The 22,500-nt window shown below is 38.7% G+C and overlaps 3 protein-coding genes across 3 annotated transcripts in view; 2 read left to right on the top strand and 1 right to left on the bottom strand.

Annotated features, from left to right (window-relative positions):
• Positions 1 to 3,514: 3,514 nt before the first annotated feature.
• On the bottom strand, positions 3,515 to 15,534 carry LOC138029093 (negative elongation factor A-like). The gene is made up of 10 exons (XM_068876773.1): positions 14,954 to 15,534; positions 12,558 to 12,725; positions 12,022 to 12,111; positions 11,162 to 11,292; positions 10,759 to 10,825; positions 9,787 to 9,899; positions 8,435 to 8,584; positions 7,669 to 7,872; positions 6,754 to 6,853; positions 3,515 to 4,427 (listed from the first exon to the last, which is right to left on the bottom strand). The coding sequence occupies exons 1-10, from the start codon at positions 15,330 to 15,332 to the stop codon at positions 4,222 to 4,224; spliced, it is 1,608 nt and encodes a 535-aa protein (XP_068732874.1). The 5' UTR covers positions 15,333 to 15,534; the 3' UTR covers positions 3,515 to 4,221.
• A 77-nt stretch (positions 15,535 to 15,611) lies between these two features.
• LOC138029094 (phospholipid-transporting ATPase IF-like) overlaps positions 15,612 to 22,500 on the top strand; it is a 73,245-nt gene continuing 66,356 nt past the window's right edge. Inside the window, 3 exon segments of the mRNA XM_068876775.1 lie at positions 15,612 to 15,805; positions 18,269 to 18,403; positions 19,933 to 20,022. Coding sequence (XP_068732876.1) covers positions 15,773 to 15,805; positions 18,269 to 18,403; positions 19,933 to 20,022 — 258 coding nt within the window. The 5' untranslated portion in view covers positions 15,612 to 15,772.
• The window catches only part of LOC138029459 (uncharacterized), a 4,289-nt gene continuing 2,121 nt past the window's right edge, over positions 20,333 to 22,500 (top strand). Inside the window, exon 1 of the mRNA XM_068877187.1 lies at positions 20,333 to 21,674. Coding sequence (XP_068733288.1) covers positions 20,774 to 21,674 — 901 coding nt within the window. The 5' untranslated portion in view covers positions 20,333 to 20,773. The remainder of the gene's footprint in view (positions 21,675 to 22,500) is intronic.

Below are 22,500 nucleotides of genomic sequence, written 5' to 3'. Positions count from 1 at the left end.
GCCCATGAGTTAATGGACTCCTGACCAATGATATTGTTGTTCTGTGGCGTTGTCGTTGCCATAGCAGTCACAAAGCCATCGCACCTGTGGCACATGTGATGTCATTGTAACTCGTGTGCCATGAGGACACCACGGGACACAAGCGGTTGACCGAATTAAAGAGCCTAGGAGCAGATCTTGTTGATTTTTCTCGAATTTGGACTGATAAATGACCCATCACTTTTCATTACCAGTCGCCAGTAACGTAAATCTTCGGCAAAAGTCACCAAAAATATGATTATTTAGAAATCTCCGTTATCTCTTATCCCTATAATTATTTCGTCAGTTATCCCTTATCCGTAAAACTATTTTGCCAGTTACTCCTTATCCCTAAAACCCCCCTAAACAGAGCCTCACAGATACAGCCTTGGTGGGCTTCCGACAGATAAAAGTATACAAAGCGACAACGCTTTGTGCGAAAGTTTAAAAATATCATTGCACAGCTCCTTCCTTGCCCTGGAATCGTTAAGTCTTTACCTCTACGCTCTTTCCCAAACGGAGGATAAACTCTCCGAGGTCCGCAAATTTCGCCAGCTTTCCCACTCCTGAATGCCTGCACGTCAGAATCCACAATGAGGCCACTTATTTTTTTTCTTACCTGAAGACTGTGCGACAGTGTGACAAAGAGTCAGAGTACAAAATAAATGTAGACAGCCAGACAACTGAGATGCGACTTTAGTAAACACAGATGCATTCAAGGCGTTAGATTCCTTCACATTTTTGTCCAACCCATACAGAATTTGCCATTGGTTTCAGTGTTTTACATAACACCACATTAGTAAAAATATTAGAACTACAGCTCACTTTGAACGAATTTGATACTCGACGACAAAATTTGCAATTGTTGTCGAAGAACATTACTCGTCGCTTTCAAGATTCCAGATATTTATTTTTCACTGCCTGTCTTGTTTATCCAATTGACGAACCATTATTGAGCTATATAAGGGTACATTTTGTTTAAAGATCCTCCAAAAGGTTATTCGCATTACAATGATTTCGACGCCAATGCCGCCGCCGTCTTAATCAAATATTCTACTGTGTCCACCAGATAAAATCTACGCATTTCTACTACCCCTGAAACCTACTGTCAAAAATACGCGCAGAAGACTCTATGCACAGACACACTACGTTGCAGGGGGGTGTCAGAAAAGACTTTTCCCGACACGGAAAAAAGATAGAGAGGGATAATAAAACAAAGAAATTCAACTCGTTTTCTGACTGGATTGCCATATGGCAACCCAGTAAAAGCCAAGAAAAACTTACAGTCAGGGAGCGTGTGTCGCGAAATAAAATCCCGTGGGAATTTCGTGATGAAAGCAAGCCGCCTATCTAGATGTGTTAAGAGGGCTCCAAGGAACATGCCAAATGTTGTCAATTTTGTAACTTGCACCGACGGCTTTTACGTGGGGTTAAAAAAGTGACCCTCAAAGTCCAACATGGAAACGAGGCTTGACCTTTAAATGCTTTGTAACCATCGTCAGTGATGGCGAATCTTCGACAAAAATTCTCATACTTTTAATTGGAGTGTATCTGACACGTAACAGTAATAGAACGGACCAGGTGACCCCGTTAAGTGAAAACGAGGCTGGATCACATGATGCCTTGTAATTATTGTTTGTGTCGACAGATTATCCCAATATTACTTAAACTATCTACTAAAGTTTAACTTAGACAACCCTGTAACACAACAGTAATAAATCTGGTCTCGCGTCTATTATAACATGCAAAGGAGCCCTTTTTCGTGAAATGCCTTGTAGCATATTTTGCACCGCTTATTTGTTACAACCATCGCAAATGGTTAGACTTTCAAGTCTTCTCGGATGAGGACGATAAGCCGGAGGTCCCGTCTCACAAATAACTTCCATGTTCATTCATGCTCTGTTGAAGCTATTAAATAAAATAAAAATAAATAAAAATAGTTCCGTGTGGGACGTTAAAGAACCCACACACTATTCGAGAAGTGTGGGGGATGTAGTTCCCGGTGTTGCGGCTGTCCTCTGTGTGTATATGGGTGGGTGGGTAAAGTAGGTCTACATCAGCTGAATAGCTGCCAAAACTTCAACCTGCTCAAACAAATAAATGAATAAAAAAAAGAATAAGTCAATTCAGCCAAATGCAACTTTATCGCAACTCTCTGACAAGGATAAAAGGTATCCTATTCATCTCTCTCGTCTTCCTTCTCCTCCTCTTCATCACCATCGTCGTCATGATCATCATCAACATTATCAACATCAGATAACTCATGATCATCGTCATCAGCATCATTATCACATCTTCGATCATCTTCAGCATCATTGCAACTGCGGAGATCGGTACATTTAAGTCGCGCTTCGCGGCATTGACATCTATTAGTGGAACATTGTTCCTTAATTAAATGGAGGATTGCATTGGTCTTTAACGTTGGAAATAAGTGTCTCAGGCTGGTACAGCAGGCAGACTTATTTGTTACGTGTCAGATAGACCCCAATTTAAAGTATGAGGATTTTTGTTGAAGAGTCGCCACCATTGACGATGGTTACAAAGCATTTGAAGGTCAAGCCTCGTTTCCATGTTGGACTCTTTTAACCCCCCGCAAAAGCCGTGGGTGCAAGTTACAAAATTGTCGACAACATTTGGCATGTTCCTTTGGGCCCCCTTAACACATCTAGATAGGTGGCTTGCTTTCATCACGAAACTCCCACGGGATTACAGATGTTCCCAGACTGTTAGGGCCAACAGTAATGAAAATCCTACAATCCATCTAAACAGCCAAAAATGATGCCAAATACCAAGCAGGCAATTTGGACGACCGACGCTAAGCCACGAAGAAAGGCATAGTAAAAACCGATGACAGTACATATGTAATCTAGGACTGCGAAAAACGCCACAAACAGATAAACGTGTTATAACCGCGGCATTCAACCGCAAATCGAAAACCAAGAAGAACCACAACCTACACTTGCTGCAACGAGACGGGAGAGGAAAAAGATCAAAACGAAGAGCTACGCTTTTAGCGCTGAGCAAAAAAGTGCTACACATCTCTGGAGCTGGTTGTTGGTTATCAGCCTGCAGATTTGCTTCTTCCAGAAATTGGTCCACTGCTTCGTTTCTAATGGGAGCCGGAACTTGATCGGGATTGCCATCCACCATGGATTTGTGTTCGGTGAGTCAGTACTTTTAGAGCAACGCGAAGCTTCAGGCTAAGCGAACTTTGACTCTTGAAAGTGACAAAGTGACACTTGGTGAAGGGAGCAGTTAATATACCAGGACTAAGCCAATGAGAGGGTGAACTGGGGAACTAAATACCATTTTCACGAGCTTTATGCCTTGCATGCACAAATGACTCTGAATAGACCTTAAATCTACTTTGTGTATTTTGGTAGGGATATGTTTTAAAAATAGTACAACATTTCTCAGCTTTAAGTTTGCAAAAATATTTTACGTGACCCCTCACCCCTTCCTTAAAGGCCATTTTTTAAACCAAGAGTCGTCACAATCCAAAGTTCAAAATATTTATTTAAGTTATTCAACTGTAAAAAAGAATGTCGGAAAACGTTTCTTTTCCATATTTATTTGTAGCCATCTCTTGTCAAGGCCCTCCATACAATACTTGTTAGCGATTCAAAGTGTGTAAAAGTATTCTCTTTTTAGTTGAACCCTTTGACTCCCAGGATCGATCAGTATGTAAATTCACCCCTCAATTTCAATTTACGGTCAGGTAGAAAAGTATTGAGAACGAAGATTACTATCAGCGTAAGGATATGATCCTGTTATAGCACCAAGTTCTCATGACCAGCCAACAAGGAAATCTATGGAAGTAGTTAGGAGAACGAACTTTTAGATCATGGGAATCAAAGGGTAAAACTGACTCAGTCAAACGTCACCTGAAAATGTGAACGAGCCGCTGGAGAGGAAGGTTGTTTAGGGGGGCAGAAGTGGGATGTATTCTTTTCCTCTCACCTAATGTGAACTTCAGGAAGGGAGGAGGGGGAGGAAGATGCGATGCATCTTGACCGAAACGCAGGCTTGCCTCTCCCCTCTTTCCCTGACTAGTGACTAGTGTCCCCAATAGTCTCTTACCCATTTTTTACTTTATCTCTACCAAGTTAAGCTCTTTAGCTTTAACGATCTGTTGCAGTGGGAAAAAGTCCAAGTAGTTGAAGTCAGGGCATTTTTCAGAGAGCAACCGTGGGATTCCTGTGATCAGGGTTTTTGCAGTGGTCCTGATCCACTCTGTTTGGACACAACTCTTGTGCGTTTGAGGCGTCGCCAGTGTCCCGTGTCGTAGTTCATCTCGAAAAGCATTTCTACAAGTTGGGTCTGCTGTGTCCCATCAGAAGCTGAAACATTCTCTGTGTTTTCACTCAGTTTAATAGTATTGATTGGGCCTTGATGAGAATACGGTTTTTCTGTGGATAGAAAGCACGAAAATAGTTTCCCAAAATGGTATTAAGAGTTTATAGGACGCTTTAGTTATTTTTACTACTCGCCCTTATCTAAAGCAAGCCACAGTTTTTCGCTTTCCCTCTCTCTTTTGTCAGAGGAAATGGAGGAATAAATTGTGGTTTACGTAGGAAGTGGCAGAGCTATGCCATTAATTGGGGGAGACATCGTAACGAAACAACACGAATAAATTACGTGAATTAAAAGTTCTCTTTGATTCCACAGGAATTGAGAGTGCCAAGTTGAAAAAGAACGTTTTTCTCCAGGCATTTTCGCCATTTCAACCTCACGAGCCACTCCACCCTTAACATGACAGTTTGTGGTCATTCCATACACAAAAGACCACGGAAAGCAGTGTAAACTTGGAATAAAAGTTCATTTTCTAACTCGGCACTTTCAGTCCCTGCGGATTAAATAAGCGGTTTTCATTTAATTAATTTCTGTTTACCGTCTCTCCGCCAATTCCAATTTAAACCTCAGACAAGCCACAATAGTGACATACAGATCTACATTGGCGGCATCGACAAAAACGTCACCTCAAAAGATAATTTTTCTCTCTCATGATGTCTTTCGCGATTATTTTATCTCTTTCACGTCGAACAACGTGGGTGAAGTATCCCGAAAATAAATTGGTAAGAGCAGAAAATAGAGAACCAAAGATTCTCTGTTGCACGCTCACGTTGTCGTTAAAGCCTGGTTTTCACTACCCACGCAAGCACAAGCGCAATCATAAGTAGCTTAGAGCGGTTTTCAATTGAGTGTCGAAAGTAATTAGCGAATTGCTTTGGTTTATAATTGCTTCACTCAGTGATTGGTTCAAAGTTCTCGCGCCAATTTTTCAACCAATCAGAAGTGAAACCAAAACCAATCATAGCTCGCGCGTGCACATTTTCCCGCGCTTTGTGTCGGCTACTTGTAATTACTTCGAGTTTTGATTGGTTTACTGGATTGTCTCCGTCCTTTTTGATTGGCCAAAGTAATTGTTTTGGTTTTGGTTTTACGACACTCATTTGAAAACCGCTCTATGCAAGTCACCTGAATTATTTAGGTGTCTAAAAGAGAGAACTAATTAACTTGTCCAAATAAGTACAAGGATTACTTCAATCTTTCGTTTACAACCCGCACTACAAATTAATACACATTTCTTTCATTAACTATCCCTTTCATAAGGACACATGAGCCCAACATATTGGCCTACTTCCAAATGAGTAGCTTGACCATTGCTCAGTTGGAAGAGCATTGCACCGGCATCGCAGAGGTCATGGGTTCGAGACCCGTGTTAGGCACCTGAATTTTTCGTCTTTCTTTTTTTTTTTTTTTGACAGTTCCTTAAATTGTCCAAATAAGTGTGAGGATAATAAATTATAATAATCATAATCAGGATCATAATCTCTTTCGACAAGAAGTTTGTCCAGAAACTAATCCCTTGATCCACTATTCTGACTAACTATGATTCTACGACGTATGAGACAGTACTATAATGGAAGCAAACGTTGCTTGCAACTCCATTCTCTGGTCTTTCGTCAATGAAATTTGAGTTGATTTATAGTCAACCTATTTTGCCTGTCACTCTTTGTCGCCCCAAGGAAATGAGCTATTACAAACAGGGATTCTAAGGTTTTTATCGACAATGCAAGCACAAGAAAAGTGTCGAAAAAATGACCTTTTGAAAAGGAGGAGAAATTAATATTTGGATTTGGACAAGAAAGAAAGTAACTTTTAAGCCACAGAACAACATATTTACAATCAAAATTGTTCGAACTTTTTCTAATAAAAGTGTTGTGTTTATCTGCTTTTCAAGTTTCCCGGGCACCGCCATCTTAAATAATTGTTACGTAACATGGTTGCCCTACTGTTTCAAAACAAAAGCAGAAGAGCAACCATAACACGACACAACTATTCAAGATAGTGGCGCCCGGGAAATTTTAAAGTGAAAATAACTGATTCTAAATTATTTTTTTCGATGCAAATACTGTTTTTGAGGAAGCTTGCCGAACAAGTTTGACAGGCAAGCATTATTATTTTTGGTTCAAAATCATTAATTAGTCAGTGTAGAGGTTGCCTTTAAAATTGATAACAAACGTGTACATTTCACACAACTTTTCTGGTACTTAATTCTTTACAGTCTTTGCTGTCTGTGAATTAAAGGGGCAATACCCATTGAGAGTCAACAATAGGACATCATGTCAACGATGTCTCTTACAAAGGTCGATCTCCTCATCATTCCTTCTACACACGGCCCTACAGTAAATAATGCTGTGAGTAAATAGAAGTTTGTAGACTTTAATTTACCTCGGGCACCAGCCATAAATCCCAGAATAAGAGCTTTCTCTGCTCGACTCACACGGTTTGCATTTTTGAACATTTCGTGCGCAGCTAGCATTTGGTCTCGCTGCAACAAAAAAACAAAAACAGATGATCCTTAATGGTGCCAACATTGTACGTAAGTGACTACATCACGATACAGTGAAAGCTACTACAGCCCCTGGGGCTATCAGCAGAAGTAAGGGCTTCCGTTGTCACAAGACCAGAACCACAACTTCGTGATGCTAGTCCGCCGCCACTGCCCCAGTGGCTGCCACTTACACTGCATCCTCCTCTTCCTCCTCCATCTGTCATCATTATTATTATTATTATTATTATTAAGTCAATTAATTATTATTATTAAGTCAAGTTTGTATGAAAGAGTGCTCAATGAAGTTTGTTATTATTATTATTATTATTATTATTATTTCTTTTTTTTTGAAGTTTAAAACAGAGAAATACTTAATTGCTTGTAAATTTATAGTTCTTACCTTTTGGAGATATCTTAATTTCTGTAAACATTTTTATCACAGAAATAAAGTGATTATTGGTTAAAAATTATTATTATTATTATTATTATTATTATTATTATTATTTAAAATTTGCATTTCTACAAGAAAGAGCTGGGAGCTCTTTATGCAATAATGATGTGTTTGGACCACTTTGCTCTACCTTATCATACCTGTAGCAATAATAACAATAATAATAATAAAAATAATAATAATAATAATGATGACGATGATGATGATAATGATGATACAAGAAAGAACTGGAACCTTTTTATGCCATAATGATGTGTTTGGACCACTTTGCTTTACCTTATCATAATAATAATAATAATAATAATAATTAATGTTCTTTGTCAAATGACCACCCAACCAGTGACACATGGTTAGTACGCACCGTGAGTGCCAACTGTCGTTTATTTCCCTGCTGTTGTTGACTGCTGCCAGGTGTGGCTGAAGTAGGAACAGCAGATGGAGTCTTGCTTGAATCCACAGACGAGGGTGCTGTAGAGACTGCTGAACTGGCTGTTAGTGCTGCAGCTGCTGCTTGCTTCTGCTGTCTCTCCCTCATCATTATCTGCCGCTGTTGTTCAACATGCATCTGATAAAACAACCAAAAATTCTATCACTTGCAGCACAGAGTTAACTGAAGTGCCCCAAAGTAAACATATTTTCCCCTTTACAGCTGTAAATGCACTAAAATAAAACTCAACAAAACCAAAAGTAGTTTGTTTTCCCGCGACTAAGGTAGTGAGAGGCATGGATTTATCAGGGAGATGATATCAGTAATTGTTTTACAATCAACTCCTTTAAAACTCAAATGCAAAGGATGACATCATGTCAGGGCTAGACCCATGCTTCTCACTAGCTTGGCCACCAAACAAGCGACTTCCAATCTTGTCAACTCTATACAACTTGTGCAGCGTGTTAGGACAGAAATAAATTAAAGTAGTTAACCCATTCAAGACTCCTGAACAGCCTCCCATCAACGAGTAAATCGTCTGGTGTTACACAGAGTAAAATCTCACTCCTTAGGAGTCAATGGCTTTATGTAAAAAATAGGTACGCAATGCGTACATGTCAATGGGTTAATTGACTTAAAAGATGCTCAAAGGTATAACCTGACTGCATTTTGAAAAATCAAGACAAAAGAGGCGTCTAACCTCCAACTCTCTTTTGAGGTTAATAGTACTCTCACTTAAAGCATCTGAGGGTGAAGATTGCGAGGTACTTGATCCAGCCTGCGGAACATAAGATGGGGCAGAAGACGGTGGCACCATGCTTGTTGAAGGTGTCTGTGGACTGGAAGGAGGCTGAAAAGCAATGACCCACCAAGGAGTAACAAGAAGTTTACAGGTCACACTCTACAGTGAACATCACTCTAAATCCTCATACTGTACACCATACGTGTATATCCTGATACGGTTTGCACTTGATTGTTACTCTTCCAGTTTTCCGCTTTACATTCCAAAAAGGATCAAATTGAAACATTTTTGACAACTTCAGCAAAAATCGCAACCATGTAATATTTTGTTATTGATCTGTAGCATTGACATACGGCAAACATGAATGGCAGCCAATAAATTATTCCTTTGTCCTGCGAGATCTTAAATTGGAGAATTTAAGCCAACAGTGCCTGATGTTTACAAACTTACATGTAAATTAATGTGACCTGTGTGATGTAGATTACATTGATTTCACACGCCGGCGCCGGCACCCACATCTACGTGTTGATGAACATAAAGGCTCATCCTCCTTTCTTGGCAACCATTTCCGAGACGAACACCTTTTAGCTCCAAAGGACCTTAGCAAGAATTTTAGTGTGTTAAAGAAATTCACAAGGAAGTTTGACTGCCTCGTTTATGAAATGTTTTTTATTAATGTACAGTCTGATTCAATTTGTGCTAAGGTTTTTAAATAGTTCCTCCATGTTTTTATTGTTTTAATGCCCCTGTTTTATGCTTTGACTTTCTGCATGTTTCTACATATTTTTTTAACGCAATCCTTATTCCAATATTTTTCACACTTTTTACATATTTTTACCCCATTGTTTCTCTCTCTTTAAATAGATGTTATTGTTTTATTCTCAAACTTACTTGATAATGACTGAAGCACGGTCGAAACATCGTGTTTTACTGTTAATCTTTACTGTAAAATGTCTTAAAAAACCCCTTATTGTTAATCCTTTGTCCTGGTCCTAGCAAGATCAACTAGCCTCGTTTGTATGGACAAAACACAAAAGAAATGTCGCTTTAGAGAAAGGTTTGTTGGTCTCATTAGCATGAAGACAAAAGAATAATTCATTAACTGCCATTTATGAATATGGTCTATTGGCTACATGTACATTTACTGTGTAAGCACCTGCTTAATATTATTCTCTCAGTTAAAACTTTACAATGTAAATGTTTCCCCTTTGTGATAAAATCTATCCCTGTTTACATGTACAACACAAATGCTCAACTATAACAATTGTCAAAAAATGTTTACAGTGTAGGTTGCAGTCTGCAGCACTCACTTTTGATGGTTGAGTGACAGGTGTCAATCCTGCAGCATAATCAGGGGTTGTGGGTTCCAGTGGCTTGGTGTTCTCCAGTTTTTTATGCTTTGCTTCCTCTGCATGGTCAGATTCTGTTTGAAAAAGTTTGTGGTAATTCATCAAACGAGACAAAATCAGTTACCCATAGTCAAACAAGATCGATTGCCCATGAAAGTTGAAGGAATGACACTGACAGGCGATCCATTGACATTTTGAAGTTGGCGGCTGGTTTCAGTAGAGTGTAATCTTACGTTTGAAAGAATCTGTCCTTAATTATTTCAGTTTAGGGAAAAAAGTAGCTGACTTCTCTGAGGGAAGTATAGCCAACACTATTCATCGGCTGTCGGAGCTTATTCAAACCACCATAATGTATCAACAAAAAATGGTGTTATTTGTACTGAATCAACCACCACCGCATAGTTCCATCTGTGTTAATGACAGTTATATTTGTGTCATCAACGTTCCTTGGTTGCATTCTGAGCTTAGACAAGAATGAACCTACCGTACCAACATTTTAAGCCTCGTGGGGACAAAGAACATCAGAGAAAACCCCTATTGCAAGGTTCCTGAATGGGTCGACCCCATTCTGAACTTCTCAAACAATGACATGAGCACTACAGTAGACCATTAGTGTAATTTTTGAATACTTTCAGCACCTGCCAATTTCCTTCTCCTTTTTCTCAAACAATGATACTGTGAGACTACCTAAGACCAGGCCAGATCAAGACACCTAATGATGATGAACATGTACAGTACTGTAGAGTTAAGCTTACACTGTAATTCTTTTGTGCTAACCCCTGAGGCCTCTTTGAAGAGTCAAGCAACTTTTGAGCAATCACCAGGTTTTGCATAAAGGAATTCTTAAGAACAGTACAAGTACATTTTATGTATTATCAAATCACTGGCTTACTTTATTTCACCATTAATTCTTTTAGATTACCCTTAGCACACCTGCCATTTTCTTTCTTCTTTTCAGCTCTCTGCCGCCTCCAATTGGTTGTTCTGTTATGTCTAACAGCTGATAAAAGATGAAAGAATGGCAATTGGAGAGTTTTTAACCCAGTGACTCCTGAATTTCCCCCCCCCCCCCCCACCCCCCTCGATGAGTAAAATCGTCCGGTGTTAGACAGAGTAAAATCTATAACAGGGCCCCATGGATTAAGCTGAGAATGATGACTGGACTCCACATGAAGTCTACATAAATTAAGTGCCAGTCCAAGACACATCCAAGGACTGGAACATCATTTTTTATTACAACGTACAAGGACTTGAATGTGAGACCAGTTTAATTTAAAGGCTTGGAAATGAAATGAACTTTCAAAGAGAATGAAGCTGGATCCATGTACATGTGTACCTTTGTCCTTCCATGATGTTTTAGTGTTGCAGCAGAGATGATGCTTCTTGATGAACCACTTGAAGAAGAGCTTCGGTTTGGAGTTGGTCGGTAACTTGTGGAGGTGTTAGATGTTCTTTGGGTAACTCGAACTGATGACAAAGCAATAATAATAATAATAATAATAATAATAATTATTATTATTATTATTATTATATATTATTATTCCTATAGGTAGTATAATTATACTGTCTTGTAGTTCATCTAAAGACAAGTGTTTTATTCTTGGGATTATGTACATGTATAACTAACATCTTCACTTTTGCCTTTTCAAATAATTTCTGTTTTGCACATTTGTAACATTTCTCATAATTATCAGTAATCAACCATGCTTTCACTGTCTGTCTGTCTGCCTGTCTATTATACCAAGGGGAAAACAATATTTACTACCTGCAGGGAAAAAAGGTCTCAATGAAGAATTTTACAGAACCAACATTCATCCCACATACATGTAATACATGTAGTATCATCCTGGATTTGAAAACGGAGGTGTTTGAAAATACATCCACCCTCAGCTGTGCACGTCTGTTTTCTGCAAGTCCTGCACATAGCAGTTAGGGGCATGTACTAATTACAGTACATGTGTAATTTAATTAATGTACTTTAACCTGTTAACTAGTAAAATCACCTGGTGTTACACAAAGTAAAATGTAACAAGTCTCAATCCTGGGGGACAGAGAGTTCAAGAAATGTTAAAACACATGCTAAAGAAGCTGATCATGGAAAAATATAATTACATCTTAAACAATCAGGAAAGAGATAAATAGCATGTATTTTGATTCATGCACCTGCTGTTAAACAGTTGATATAATTTTCCTTACCAGGGGCTTCAAATTTTTTGGATGGAGATTGAAGCTTGTGTCCAGAGCTTGGAAGATTTGCTTTTTTCTGTGCAGACAAGGCTTCACTGGCTTAAATCAATTAAAGTCAAAAAAGAAGTAAAATTCATTTACAACACAAATTATTTCACACTGAACTGTATATAACATTTAATTTGATGAAAGGGTTCACACACAGGTGTAAAACAAAATTCAGTTACGGCAAAGTGATCAGACTGATATTGTATCTTTAAAAGAACTCATAGCCCTTTCTGTCTACAATACATGTACATGTAATTATTAGCCATCATGCAACCAAAATGTTGTGGTTAAACCCACGCTACACGTCACAATCGTGGGAAATCAAAATGCATGCACTGAGCTAAATTTATATTATAAATAAAGCTGTAAATGTATGCACATGCATTAGCAATCATGTTGTTACATGTAGATCCATTAAATTACATTTAACTTCATGTACACCGTACACATGTATCTACATGTAAATTAAAATCAACTACTGTAACATTACTTTTTACCTTTTTGTGTAAGCTCTGCTCTCAGAGCAGCAGATTTGGGTTTTCGTCTTAGTGTGAAGTGTTTAGGGAGGGGTGGCTGGGGGCCTACCATGGCCACAAGAGCAGACCTGTTCAAATAAAGGCATTCAAGAGGAAGAAAACTGGATCCACCATCAGGTAGGTTAGCCACTATAGTGAAAAAAAAAAAGCAACAATCATCAGTTACATTTTAGGTAATCATTTTAATGTGAAATTAAGGTCGGCAGAAAAAGTTATCATAATTATTGGTATTATAATTTATTATACATGTAGCAATGGGAAGCTCATTTTTTCCCCTCAGATTGTGCCAGTTGTCACATTTTCTTTACAAAACAGTCCCTCCATACACATGAAAATCTCATTAATTTTCAGCTGCAGCTTGTATGGTGAATAAGAAAGCAATTTGATGAAAAAAGAATGTGATTGTGTAATTATCTGTCTACAATCTAAAATATACAGGTTATTTTTTTCCTTTGCATTAATCCCATTCCCAAAATGTCTAATTTCCAAACTCTATAACAAGAAGAGAGAAGCCAGGAAAAATTTACATGAAGCAACCCATGAGGGTGACACTGAAACTGATTGCATCCTTTGGTAGACTCCCATAATAAGTGATTATTCCCCAAGAGTTGACTTAATGTGGCTCCCTAGAGTATTTGCGAATACCCTCACTAAAGGGCACGAGTTACAAAAGGAAACCTAGTTCATTCTTCTTTAAAGTTTTCCCTGGAGAGATTTATAATTACCAGTATGGGTAATAATATAATAACGCTTATTTTTTGGGTGTCAATGTTTGGATTATGGCCATTATCATGGCAACATCACATCTAATAACAGGCACATATCTTCCTATTTTTGGCCTAAACTTCTTATTATTTTTACTTTCCTTCTGTGAATTTTTTTATTGTTTGCCATATCATGGAAATCTTTTTGCCTGACATTTGAAGTGGTAAAAAGTCAAGCTCGTCCAGACGGTTTTGCCAATGTTCTGCAATTTGCTGTTTTTCTAAATGTACAGTCATGTATTCGATTAGCTCTGAAATATTTTCACAAATATAGGATATTTGATAGGCACTGTATATGGTCAGAACTGACTGAGCCAATTTTTAAAAATAATTACCGAAATTATGGAACGCAAGAAAGTTACTAGTCAGTTTTACAGATTTGGTCATGGTGATGTCACAAAAATCAGAAAAACATGCGTGATTCAGGCTTTACATGCCATAGTAGTTAGTGCTCAGCTTGCCTGCGGCCCTAAAACTCTAGGAAGCCTCCTTAAGATTTGCCAATAAAAATAATTATGTACCCACAAATGTGAATTGTGAAATTAATTCAATTTATTCATTGAAAAATGTCAACTTGGGAGGGGGAGGGGTGGTCAGGGAGGTAGCTTGGTACAGTACTTGTAAAATCTTGTGCATTTTTGACAAACTGCATCCTGTGATTACCTCCACCTCCTCCGTCCCCCTAATTCCATAAGTCCTGCCTCAAAACGCCAAAGCAGAATGATAACCATCATGCTACTGCCCCACCCAAGGAAAATGCAGCCCACTCCAAATATACTAGCAAGGAGATAATCGAAAAACAAAATCTACCAAAGTAGAAATGCTGCCCATGCAAAACAGTTCGAGACGTTGTGGAAAATAAAATAACAAGCTAAATATAACATGAAATGCCGCCCTTACCATTCAGTTCAAGAGTCTATGGTACAGAGGGGGATTCCCCAATCACTCGGAGAAATCAAACAAACGAAATAAAAAGCAGTGTTACTGAACAGTTATCAGTGGTGACTTGGGGACACGCGGTAAACATTATTACAATCTTTCAATGCTGTAAACCTTATTCCTGCTATCCCAGATCTGCTTCCTATAAATTCCTAATCATCTGTTCATCTGTTCTCAGGTCCCCTGAGAAATAATACCAGGGGTGGATACAGGCATTCTTGATGGGGGAGGGGAGGTGGGGGGTCCAAACTTTTACTCGAAAAACAATACAGAGACATTTTTCAGCAAATCACTTCTCCTCGCAACTTCGTCACTCTCTCCAACGAACCCCCCTCCCCCTCCCCCCCTCCCCCCTCCTTGCAGCAATGATGCAGTACATGCCCTCACTGTGGAAATGGATTTTCAAACAAAATATATTGGAGACTTTACTGTTTATAAGCAATTCTCTTGTTATTTAAATTTTGCAAACCACAGAACAAAACAACCTTTTTTCGACGGCCAATAGATCACTGGTTGGTACATTAACGACACAAAGCGGTGAGTATCGTTACAATCCTTCACTTCAGAATCAACGCCCATTTGTCGTTGCCATGCTCCAAAGGCACCCACGTCCCCTACCAACAAAGCCGTTTTTTTTAAACAACTACAGCTTACCTGTCTTCATTATTTCTTGACTGACTTCTGCAAACACGGGACTTACTTGGTCAAGATTGACATTCAACATTCCTGTACTCGGATAATACTTCAATATTTCCGACAAAACGCGAACCCATTCGTCTTCATCGTGGCTGCCGATCTCAAAAATTTCGCTCAATTCGGCGTTCGTTTCTTCGATGACTCTTCGAGGAAGATGGAGAAAAGCCATTAAAAGCTTAACCTTAACTTGTGTCTCTAGCCTGTGAAAACACTCTGGGATATTACGGAGTACATCTTGGGTCAGCAAAGAACGTAAACTGCTGCCAGACCAAGAATCGTCGCAGGATAATTTGTTGTGAAGCCACAACGCTGTGTCTGCCTGTCGAACGGACGCCATTATCCTGAGACCACAGTTGGGTGCACAGGATACCAATGTTACTTTCCGAGTTGAAATTTTTCGATTCAACTCACTAGCTGCCTCTGCTGAATAAATTCCTTTTGTGTTTCTCAAAGCATTTACTTCAGTCCAAATAAAACGTTTGAAGCTTTGTTTCGTGTAAAAAGGCTCGCCTCCTGCTATGTACAATGAAGGTCAAACGGCCTTGGAAACTAATGAATTGGGTAGCCTGTAGTTTCGAAGGGAAAGGAGAGGTTCCTAAACCAATCATCTTCATCGCGGAGTTAATCGAGTTCCGCTGTTTTACTTGAGCATGTTTACAAAACCCAGGTGAAAAATAAAAACAGATGTAAAACCATTCGAACTTAACGCGATGTGATCTGGATCTACATTCTTATTCGTCTTAGACTGATCAGTACAGAAGACGTTTCTTTAAATCGATGCCTTTTGGAGGCTTGAAAGACCGACTTTGGGTAAGTGCCGTACGTACGTGACTGTGACATAGAAGCATTCACTTTCCGGTTTAGTCCTTAAACTAGAAACTATGAGATCGTGTCTTGCCTTTAGCAGGAAATTTGGAAATACTTTTAGAGACTTACTCCCTTGCCATAAACGTGTTAAAAAACTTCGGCGTTTCATGCGATTATCGAGTTGAAACTGACGGCCAAAGTTTCTTAACTCAGCTTTCGCGCTTACCGATCGGCAAGTTTCGATTTGTACGTACCAAAAATATTCAACTTCGTTTGGTCTACAAGATTGCTTAATGTGGTGTTACAAGAATTCTAGTTTGTGCTATATCTGTCCGGGAAGCGTAATTTATCGGTCGTCCTTATATGTTTGGGCAATTTTAATTATTGTTGTAGTCGTTAGTTACAAGTGAAATTTTCATGCATGCATGATGATGACTAGATGTATTATTTTAGTTCCTTTCCAGTTTCCTGGGGCGCTCTTGTAATATTGTACAATGTACCAAAGACATTTCAGTAAAGTTAAGATAATTGCATAACGGGATCGCTACACAAAATCTCAAGATCTATAGAAGTTTGATATAAATATTTCAAGGTATTTCGGACGTGGTTTTTTAGTTTCATTCGAGAACTCAAGCTTACAGATCGACTGAATGCAAACGTTTGTTGTGTATTTAAACTTATATATCTTAAAAGAAATAATGGAATGCATTATGTAGGATCATTTTTGAAACCTACTCGTGATTAATTTTGTTTTATACTTATGCATGACTAGGGCTATGGATGGCATATGTTCAGTTACCCTTCTTTAATTGGACAAACTTTATAGACAAGTATTTTCAGAAATTGAAATCGCTGAGGTGATTGGGTCAAATTAATATTTTATGCGATCGTTCCCTCCTATGCTGAAACATGTTTGGGAAGAAATTTATTATAAAAACGAATTTTCTGCCATTATTATTATAGGAAAATACACATATTTTGAGCTCGCGTTTAAAAATGTTAAATTTGGTAAATTAAGATGTACTGTTTGCCAAGACCAGCAGGCAGAATTTTATGTGCAATTAATAATTTATGTTGGTATATAGAGGTGTTTTTTTTGGTGGCCATCGTTTCTTTTCGCGTAGTAAATGAGACCACTGTTTTGTATTGTACTGAGTACCCAATTGGCTGTTTTACTTTCCTGGTGCACATTAGCTCATGTAGTGGTAAAGTTATCAACTTGTCTTGTGATCCATCACCATTATGGACAGAACATTTTAATTTTCAAAGTAACTACCTCTAGTGTTTTTTTTTGGGCTCTGAAAAGAACAGCAGATATTAATTTTTTCTCTACTGGGTACATGCATAAATTATTACTCTTATGTTTTCTAAACATAATTATGTATTAAAAACACAGACACACATAATGATCATTTATAACAAAAACTGCTTGACAAGGATAATATATATTTATGAGTGGGGGCCATCTTAATGTCCACCTGTCATGAAACAAGGGACTACAAATACGTTATCCTGTCGGCAATATTCAGTGCAAATGCCACAAAGCGATTGCAATTTGGCAACCCTTTTTTTCAGTCACGGAAAGATTTCTTTAAGAAATCAATATTATGTATTTCACTTTAAATTAGAAGATGGCTCTGGTCTTGATGGAATTGTCAAATGAATATCCAGGACTTCAATGCTAGAGGTGGCTCTTATTTTTGACATGAATCTTTCCTGCATAAAAATCAATAAATGTTATGGTTTACAGAGCTCCTCAGAGATAGGAGATCACTGTACGGTATAATACTCAATGCAAATGTAGCATCACACAAAAAATGCTCAAAAGACATGCCTTTTCTTCCTTACCATTGTATTTCTTTGTGGGTAATTGAAATTGTGAAGACAAAAGGATAAACTTAATGACCGTTCATGAATTTCAAAATTTAAAATTTGCTTGCAAAGTCATCGTCACAGTGATCGCCACCTATGGCTAAAATACACACTCAGTCTGCCTTTTAACCATTCCTTATACTCTGTATGTACTGAGCATTAAACCCCAGAGATAAGTTTCAAAAGATGAGAATGAAGCATTAATACTATAGGACCCAAACAATATTAGATTATTTGGAACTTGTAATTAATTTTTTATGCTACCATTCCTGTAAAACACCTTATTCCAAAATGGCGGTCATTTGAGTATTCTTTTGTTTGCTTGCAAATTAGCCCTTGTTGCCTCGTTCTTAAGCTGAAAATTCAAAAGAATATTTAGCCTTGAACGAGGCAACAAGGGCTAATTTGCAAGCGAACAAAAGAATACTAATTTAAAATGGTGGCCATTATGGAATAAGGTGTATTGGAGGTTAAAACAGTGTAACTGAACAACTTGTAATTTTCTTGGGGGTTTTGATGGAGTTGTGTCCACAGTGGGTGGTGCTTTGTCTAATCAGCTCACTGAAGGCCATTTAATATTACTCTGCCTCGTAGGGTCTTCTTCCAGGAAGACGTCATTATGAGGACGAGTGGCGAACTGTTTATGTGTTGAACAAATACCCAAGTGATGAACCAGATGTTGAAGTAAAACAGAAGCGATATGCTGACAATGTGATTGTCACGGCGAAGGTACATTTGTAGTTTATATAAACAGCCTGGATTTACTACAGTACCCGACACAAGTAACCTCAGGGAACACTAGGAAGGAAGAACTCCTCTCAATAGGCCATTTCCGAGTTCATGTCTGCTTCCTCTTCAAAGTGAGTCTAAGTGTGAAGTTTTTGTTATGAAAATTAGGGTTCATTCATATGTAAAGTCCAACTAATTACCGTCACAAAAACTTCGCACTTCGACTCGCTTTGAAGAGGTGGCAGACATGAACTCGGAAATTGGCCTATAGCATTCTTCTGAGCATTCTCTTAGCATTCCAGTTTAAAAGAATAGAACACTGGCTGCCACCCGCAAGGAACAATGGAAAAGAATTACTCCTACACTTTGGGCATGACACAGTGACCATTGAGTTCAGCTTGGTAACATCATCAGAGACGACAAACAAAGACTTGTTACCAAGTTCCATTTTGCGTTCCCTGGTTTTCCAGTAACACGTTCCCTATTAGGTTTAACTTACTTCTGTCTGGTGCTGTATGATGTAGCTTCATAGGGAATCTAAGTTACTATAACCCTTGATGGTCCCTTATTAGTGCCATTCTTCAAAAATGGAATGAATCTTGGGAGAATGAGCATCAATTGTGAAAAATATATATTCAGTGGTTTTAATCAGTACCCACAGGTAACAAAAAGCATCTGATCCAATTGGGCTACAAGAGAGTTGTCCAATACTCCAACATAATGAGATTCATACTACATCACATTAGACATCACAAAGTGTCCCGGTCTTAACCCTAATCCTGAAAAAAAGAGTAATAGTTTTCAACCCATTTACTCCTACGAGTGAAATTTGATAGGTTTAACTCTATCTAATGCCAGATGAGTTAACTCATCAATAGGGCTCGTGTTTCACAAGTGAATGGGTTATTAGAATAATTTATTTTATTATATAGATACTGATGAAATACCAGGATTTTTCCTTTTACTAAAAAATCATATCTTCACCGCGCACAGTGAACATATCATTTTTATCTTTCACATGTGGGGATATAGCTGTCGTCATGGTAACAAACACGATAAACCAATATAATAAAACGCGAGCTTCCTCTTCATTGTACGATACTTTTGTGCTTTAAATAATATAAGTCTTCTCTACTACATTAACATTTTTATTGCAAATTTTACATTATCATGATTTGTTTTTCATAACTTTCATATCTTGTTTCATGTTACACAACATGCGTGTTTGAGTGGTAGGTGAACACTTTTTCATCATTTCGAAAATGAATAAAACGAGTTGTTTTAAATCTAGACATTTCATCAATATCTATATAATAAACAGAACATTACATGGCCGCTTGGGGATACGAATTTTATCTTCTCGTGCTGAAAAAATCTCTCACTCGTTCGCTTCGCTCACTCGTGAGAGATACTTTCAGCACTCGAAGATAAAATTCGTATCCCCGCGCGGCCATGTAATCCTCTATGTATAATGTGATTTTCTATAATGTTATTTTTATGCTCATTGTATTGTCTTGTTGTTTTTACAGTACACCATTCTGAATTTCATTCCAAAGAATTTATTTGAGCAGTTCCGTCGGATTGCAAATTTCTATTTCCTTTGCATTGGAGTGATACAGGTTTGAAAATGGAATAACTTTAGTTAACAAATGTACAAGAAATGTTAACCCTTTGACACCTAAACCGGCCTAAACTGTCCAGACTTTTTATCCAAAGGCTGTTTACTTTGAGTGTGTTTTGGATTTCATGGTCCACCATTACTCATGTTCAATACTGAGTGTGTTACGAAAAATAGTATTGCGTGACAAGCGTTACTGTCTAGAAGCTTCGCGAGAGTTCGTAGTTTGTTTATTTTTAGGTTCGTGCGTAAGCGTTTCTAAATCGGTGTGTTTTGTAATCTTTCTATAATTAGATTCATTACTAATTTAGAAAGTTCTAGAAGTTTATTGTCACTGTATATAAGTAGATGAGTCCAAACGGAGTGTTTTTCTAACTAGTTTTTCACAAGCGAAGAGAGTTGGCGTTGGCCGTGTTTATTCAAGTGTGACAGAAGCTGTGTGCATTCAAGTTGGCGGAGGCCGTGTAAGTTTGTCGAGTACGAGTTATTCAGAGTTTTACTTCGTGGAAACTACGTTCATTTTTGGAATAAATCTTCTTGTTGTTGTTCCGACAACCCTGCGTTCAGTTTAGTTTGCAAGCTACCTTTCCTCTAAACATTCGAACTCGTAACATTGGGGGCCTGTCCGGGAGAGGAATTCATTTGTTTGCTGACTACAGAAACCAGGAAAGGACAATTCAAGAAGAAGTTACAGAAAAAGTAAGAAGAACTGTACGAGAGAGTATACTGTGTTTTTGCTGTGAAATACTGCTATGGAAATGGACAAGTTTATACAGATTGGAGAAAAGTTCGGATTGGAGGGAGAAAAGCTGCTCGAGTTTGTAGAGAAGCAACAAAAGTTAGAACAAGAAAGAAGAAAGGAAGAGGAAGAAAAAAGAAGGGAACAGGAAGAAAAAGAAGAAAAACGCAGACAACTAGAACAGGAAAGAAGAAGGGAAGAGGAGGAAAAAGAAGAGAAACGCAGACAATTTGAAGAAGAACGAAGAAGGGAACAGGAAGAAAGAGAAGAAAAAAAGAGGCAATTACAAGAAGAAAGAGAAGAGAGACGTCGAATGCTTGAGGAGGATAAAAGAAAGGAAGAGGAAGAAAAAGAGGAAAGGCGCAGAAGAGAAGATGAAGAAAGAGAAACTAGGCGACAAGAACGCGAACTAAGAAAATTGGAGATGGAAGCCGAGCTGTTGAAACAAAAAGAGGCTATTGAAGCGGCAAAAAGAGAACATGAACTGGAGATTGCACGTTTGGCTGTGGAGAGTGCTGACGGACGTCCTGAAGTGAGAGAGGATCGGGCTAAGGCACCTAAACTCCCCTCGTTTGTTGATGGTAAAGACGATTTGGACGCTTATTTGCAGAGGTTCGAGAGATTTGCCGAGACAGCTCAGTGGAAAAAAGATGGATGGGCATCGAAGCTCAGTGCTCTGTTGTCTGGACGGGCACTAGAAGTGTATTCACGTCTATCGGAGGACGCAGCTAAGGATTATGACAGGGTAAAGATTGCGTTAATGAAGAGATATGACCTTACCGAAGACGGCTATCGTCGAAAATTTAGAGCATCCAAACCGGAAGTTGACGAAAGTCCGGAGCAGTTTATTGTGCGACTGGACAGATACCTGTTACGTTGGCTAGAGCTTTCGGATACTGCGCGAACCTTTGATGGTCTTAAGGACTTGATCGTGAAAGAACAATTTATTGACTCTTGTCCTAAGGATTTGGCAATTCACCTGCGAGAAAGGGCACCTGAGACTCTAGCAAAGATTGCGAAGATCGCTGACCAGTACTTGGAGGCTCATGGTAAACACTTGTTCAGCTCAGCGAGCAGAAAGCCAACAGTACAGCCTGAGAGGGACGAAGCCAAGAACATGCAGATTAATCCACCAGCTCTGCATTGCTTTAAGTGCAACACCCGAGGTCATAAAGCTGTCAACTGCCCAACCCTAACAAGAAAGTGTTTCCTATGTGGTAAGCAGGGACACGAAGCTAGAAACTGTCGATCAGGTGGACGCAGACCAGGAGGACAAAGTAGGGATGGTAACCCTGTGCAGCGTGGTCAAGTAAGTGCCAGTTGTCTAGTTCAACCACCTGAGGATAAACCTACTGATGAAGAAGTTAAGGCCTGTATTAAAGATGATAAGTTGCTGTTAGCCTGTGGTAAGAAGATTCCATTGTTGAGTAGTGCTTGTGTTGAACCGTTGACTGGAGTGAGAAGTAAAATGCCTGTCGTGAAAGGTAGAGTTGGAGAGAAGCCTGTTGATGTCCTGAGAGATACTGGTTGTAGTGGAATTGTAGTAAAGAGGGACCTTGTGTCTGAGGATCAGTTTACTGGCGAATTTAATGTTATGCTGCTCATTGACAATACGGCAAGGAAAGTTCCCATCGCAAAGATTGATGTTGACACACCTTATCTCAAGGGCCAAGTGGAAGCGCAGTGTCTTCCCGATGCTGTTTATGATTTAATTATTGGTAATGTACCAGGCGCAAGAGC

The sequence above is a fragment of the Montipora capricornis genome, chromosome 13, assembly GCF_036669925.1.
Source record: "Montipora capricornis isolate CH-2021 chromosome 13, ASM3666992v2, whole genome shotgun sequence".
Lineage (NCBI taxonomy): Eukaryota > Metazoa > Cnidaria > Anthozoa > Scleractinia > Acroporidae > Montipora > Montipora capricornis.
Note: the sequence above shows the minus strand (reverse complement) of the source record. Positions and strands in the feature narration are given on the sequence as shown.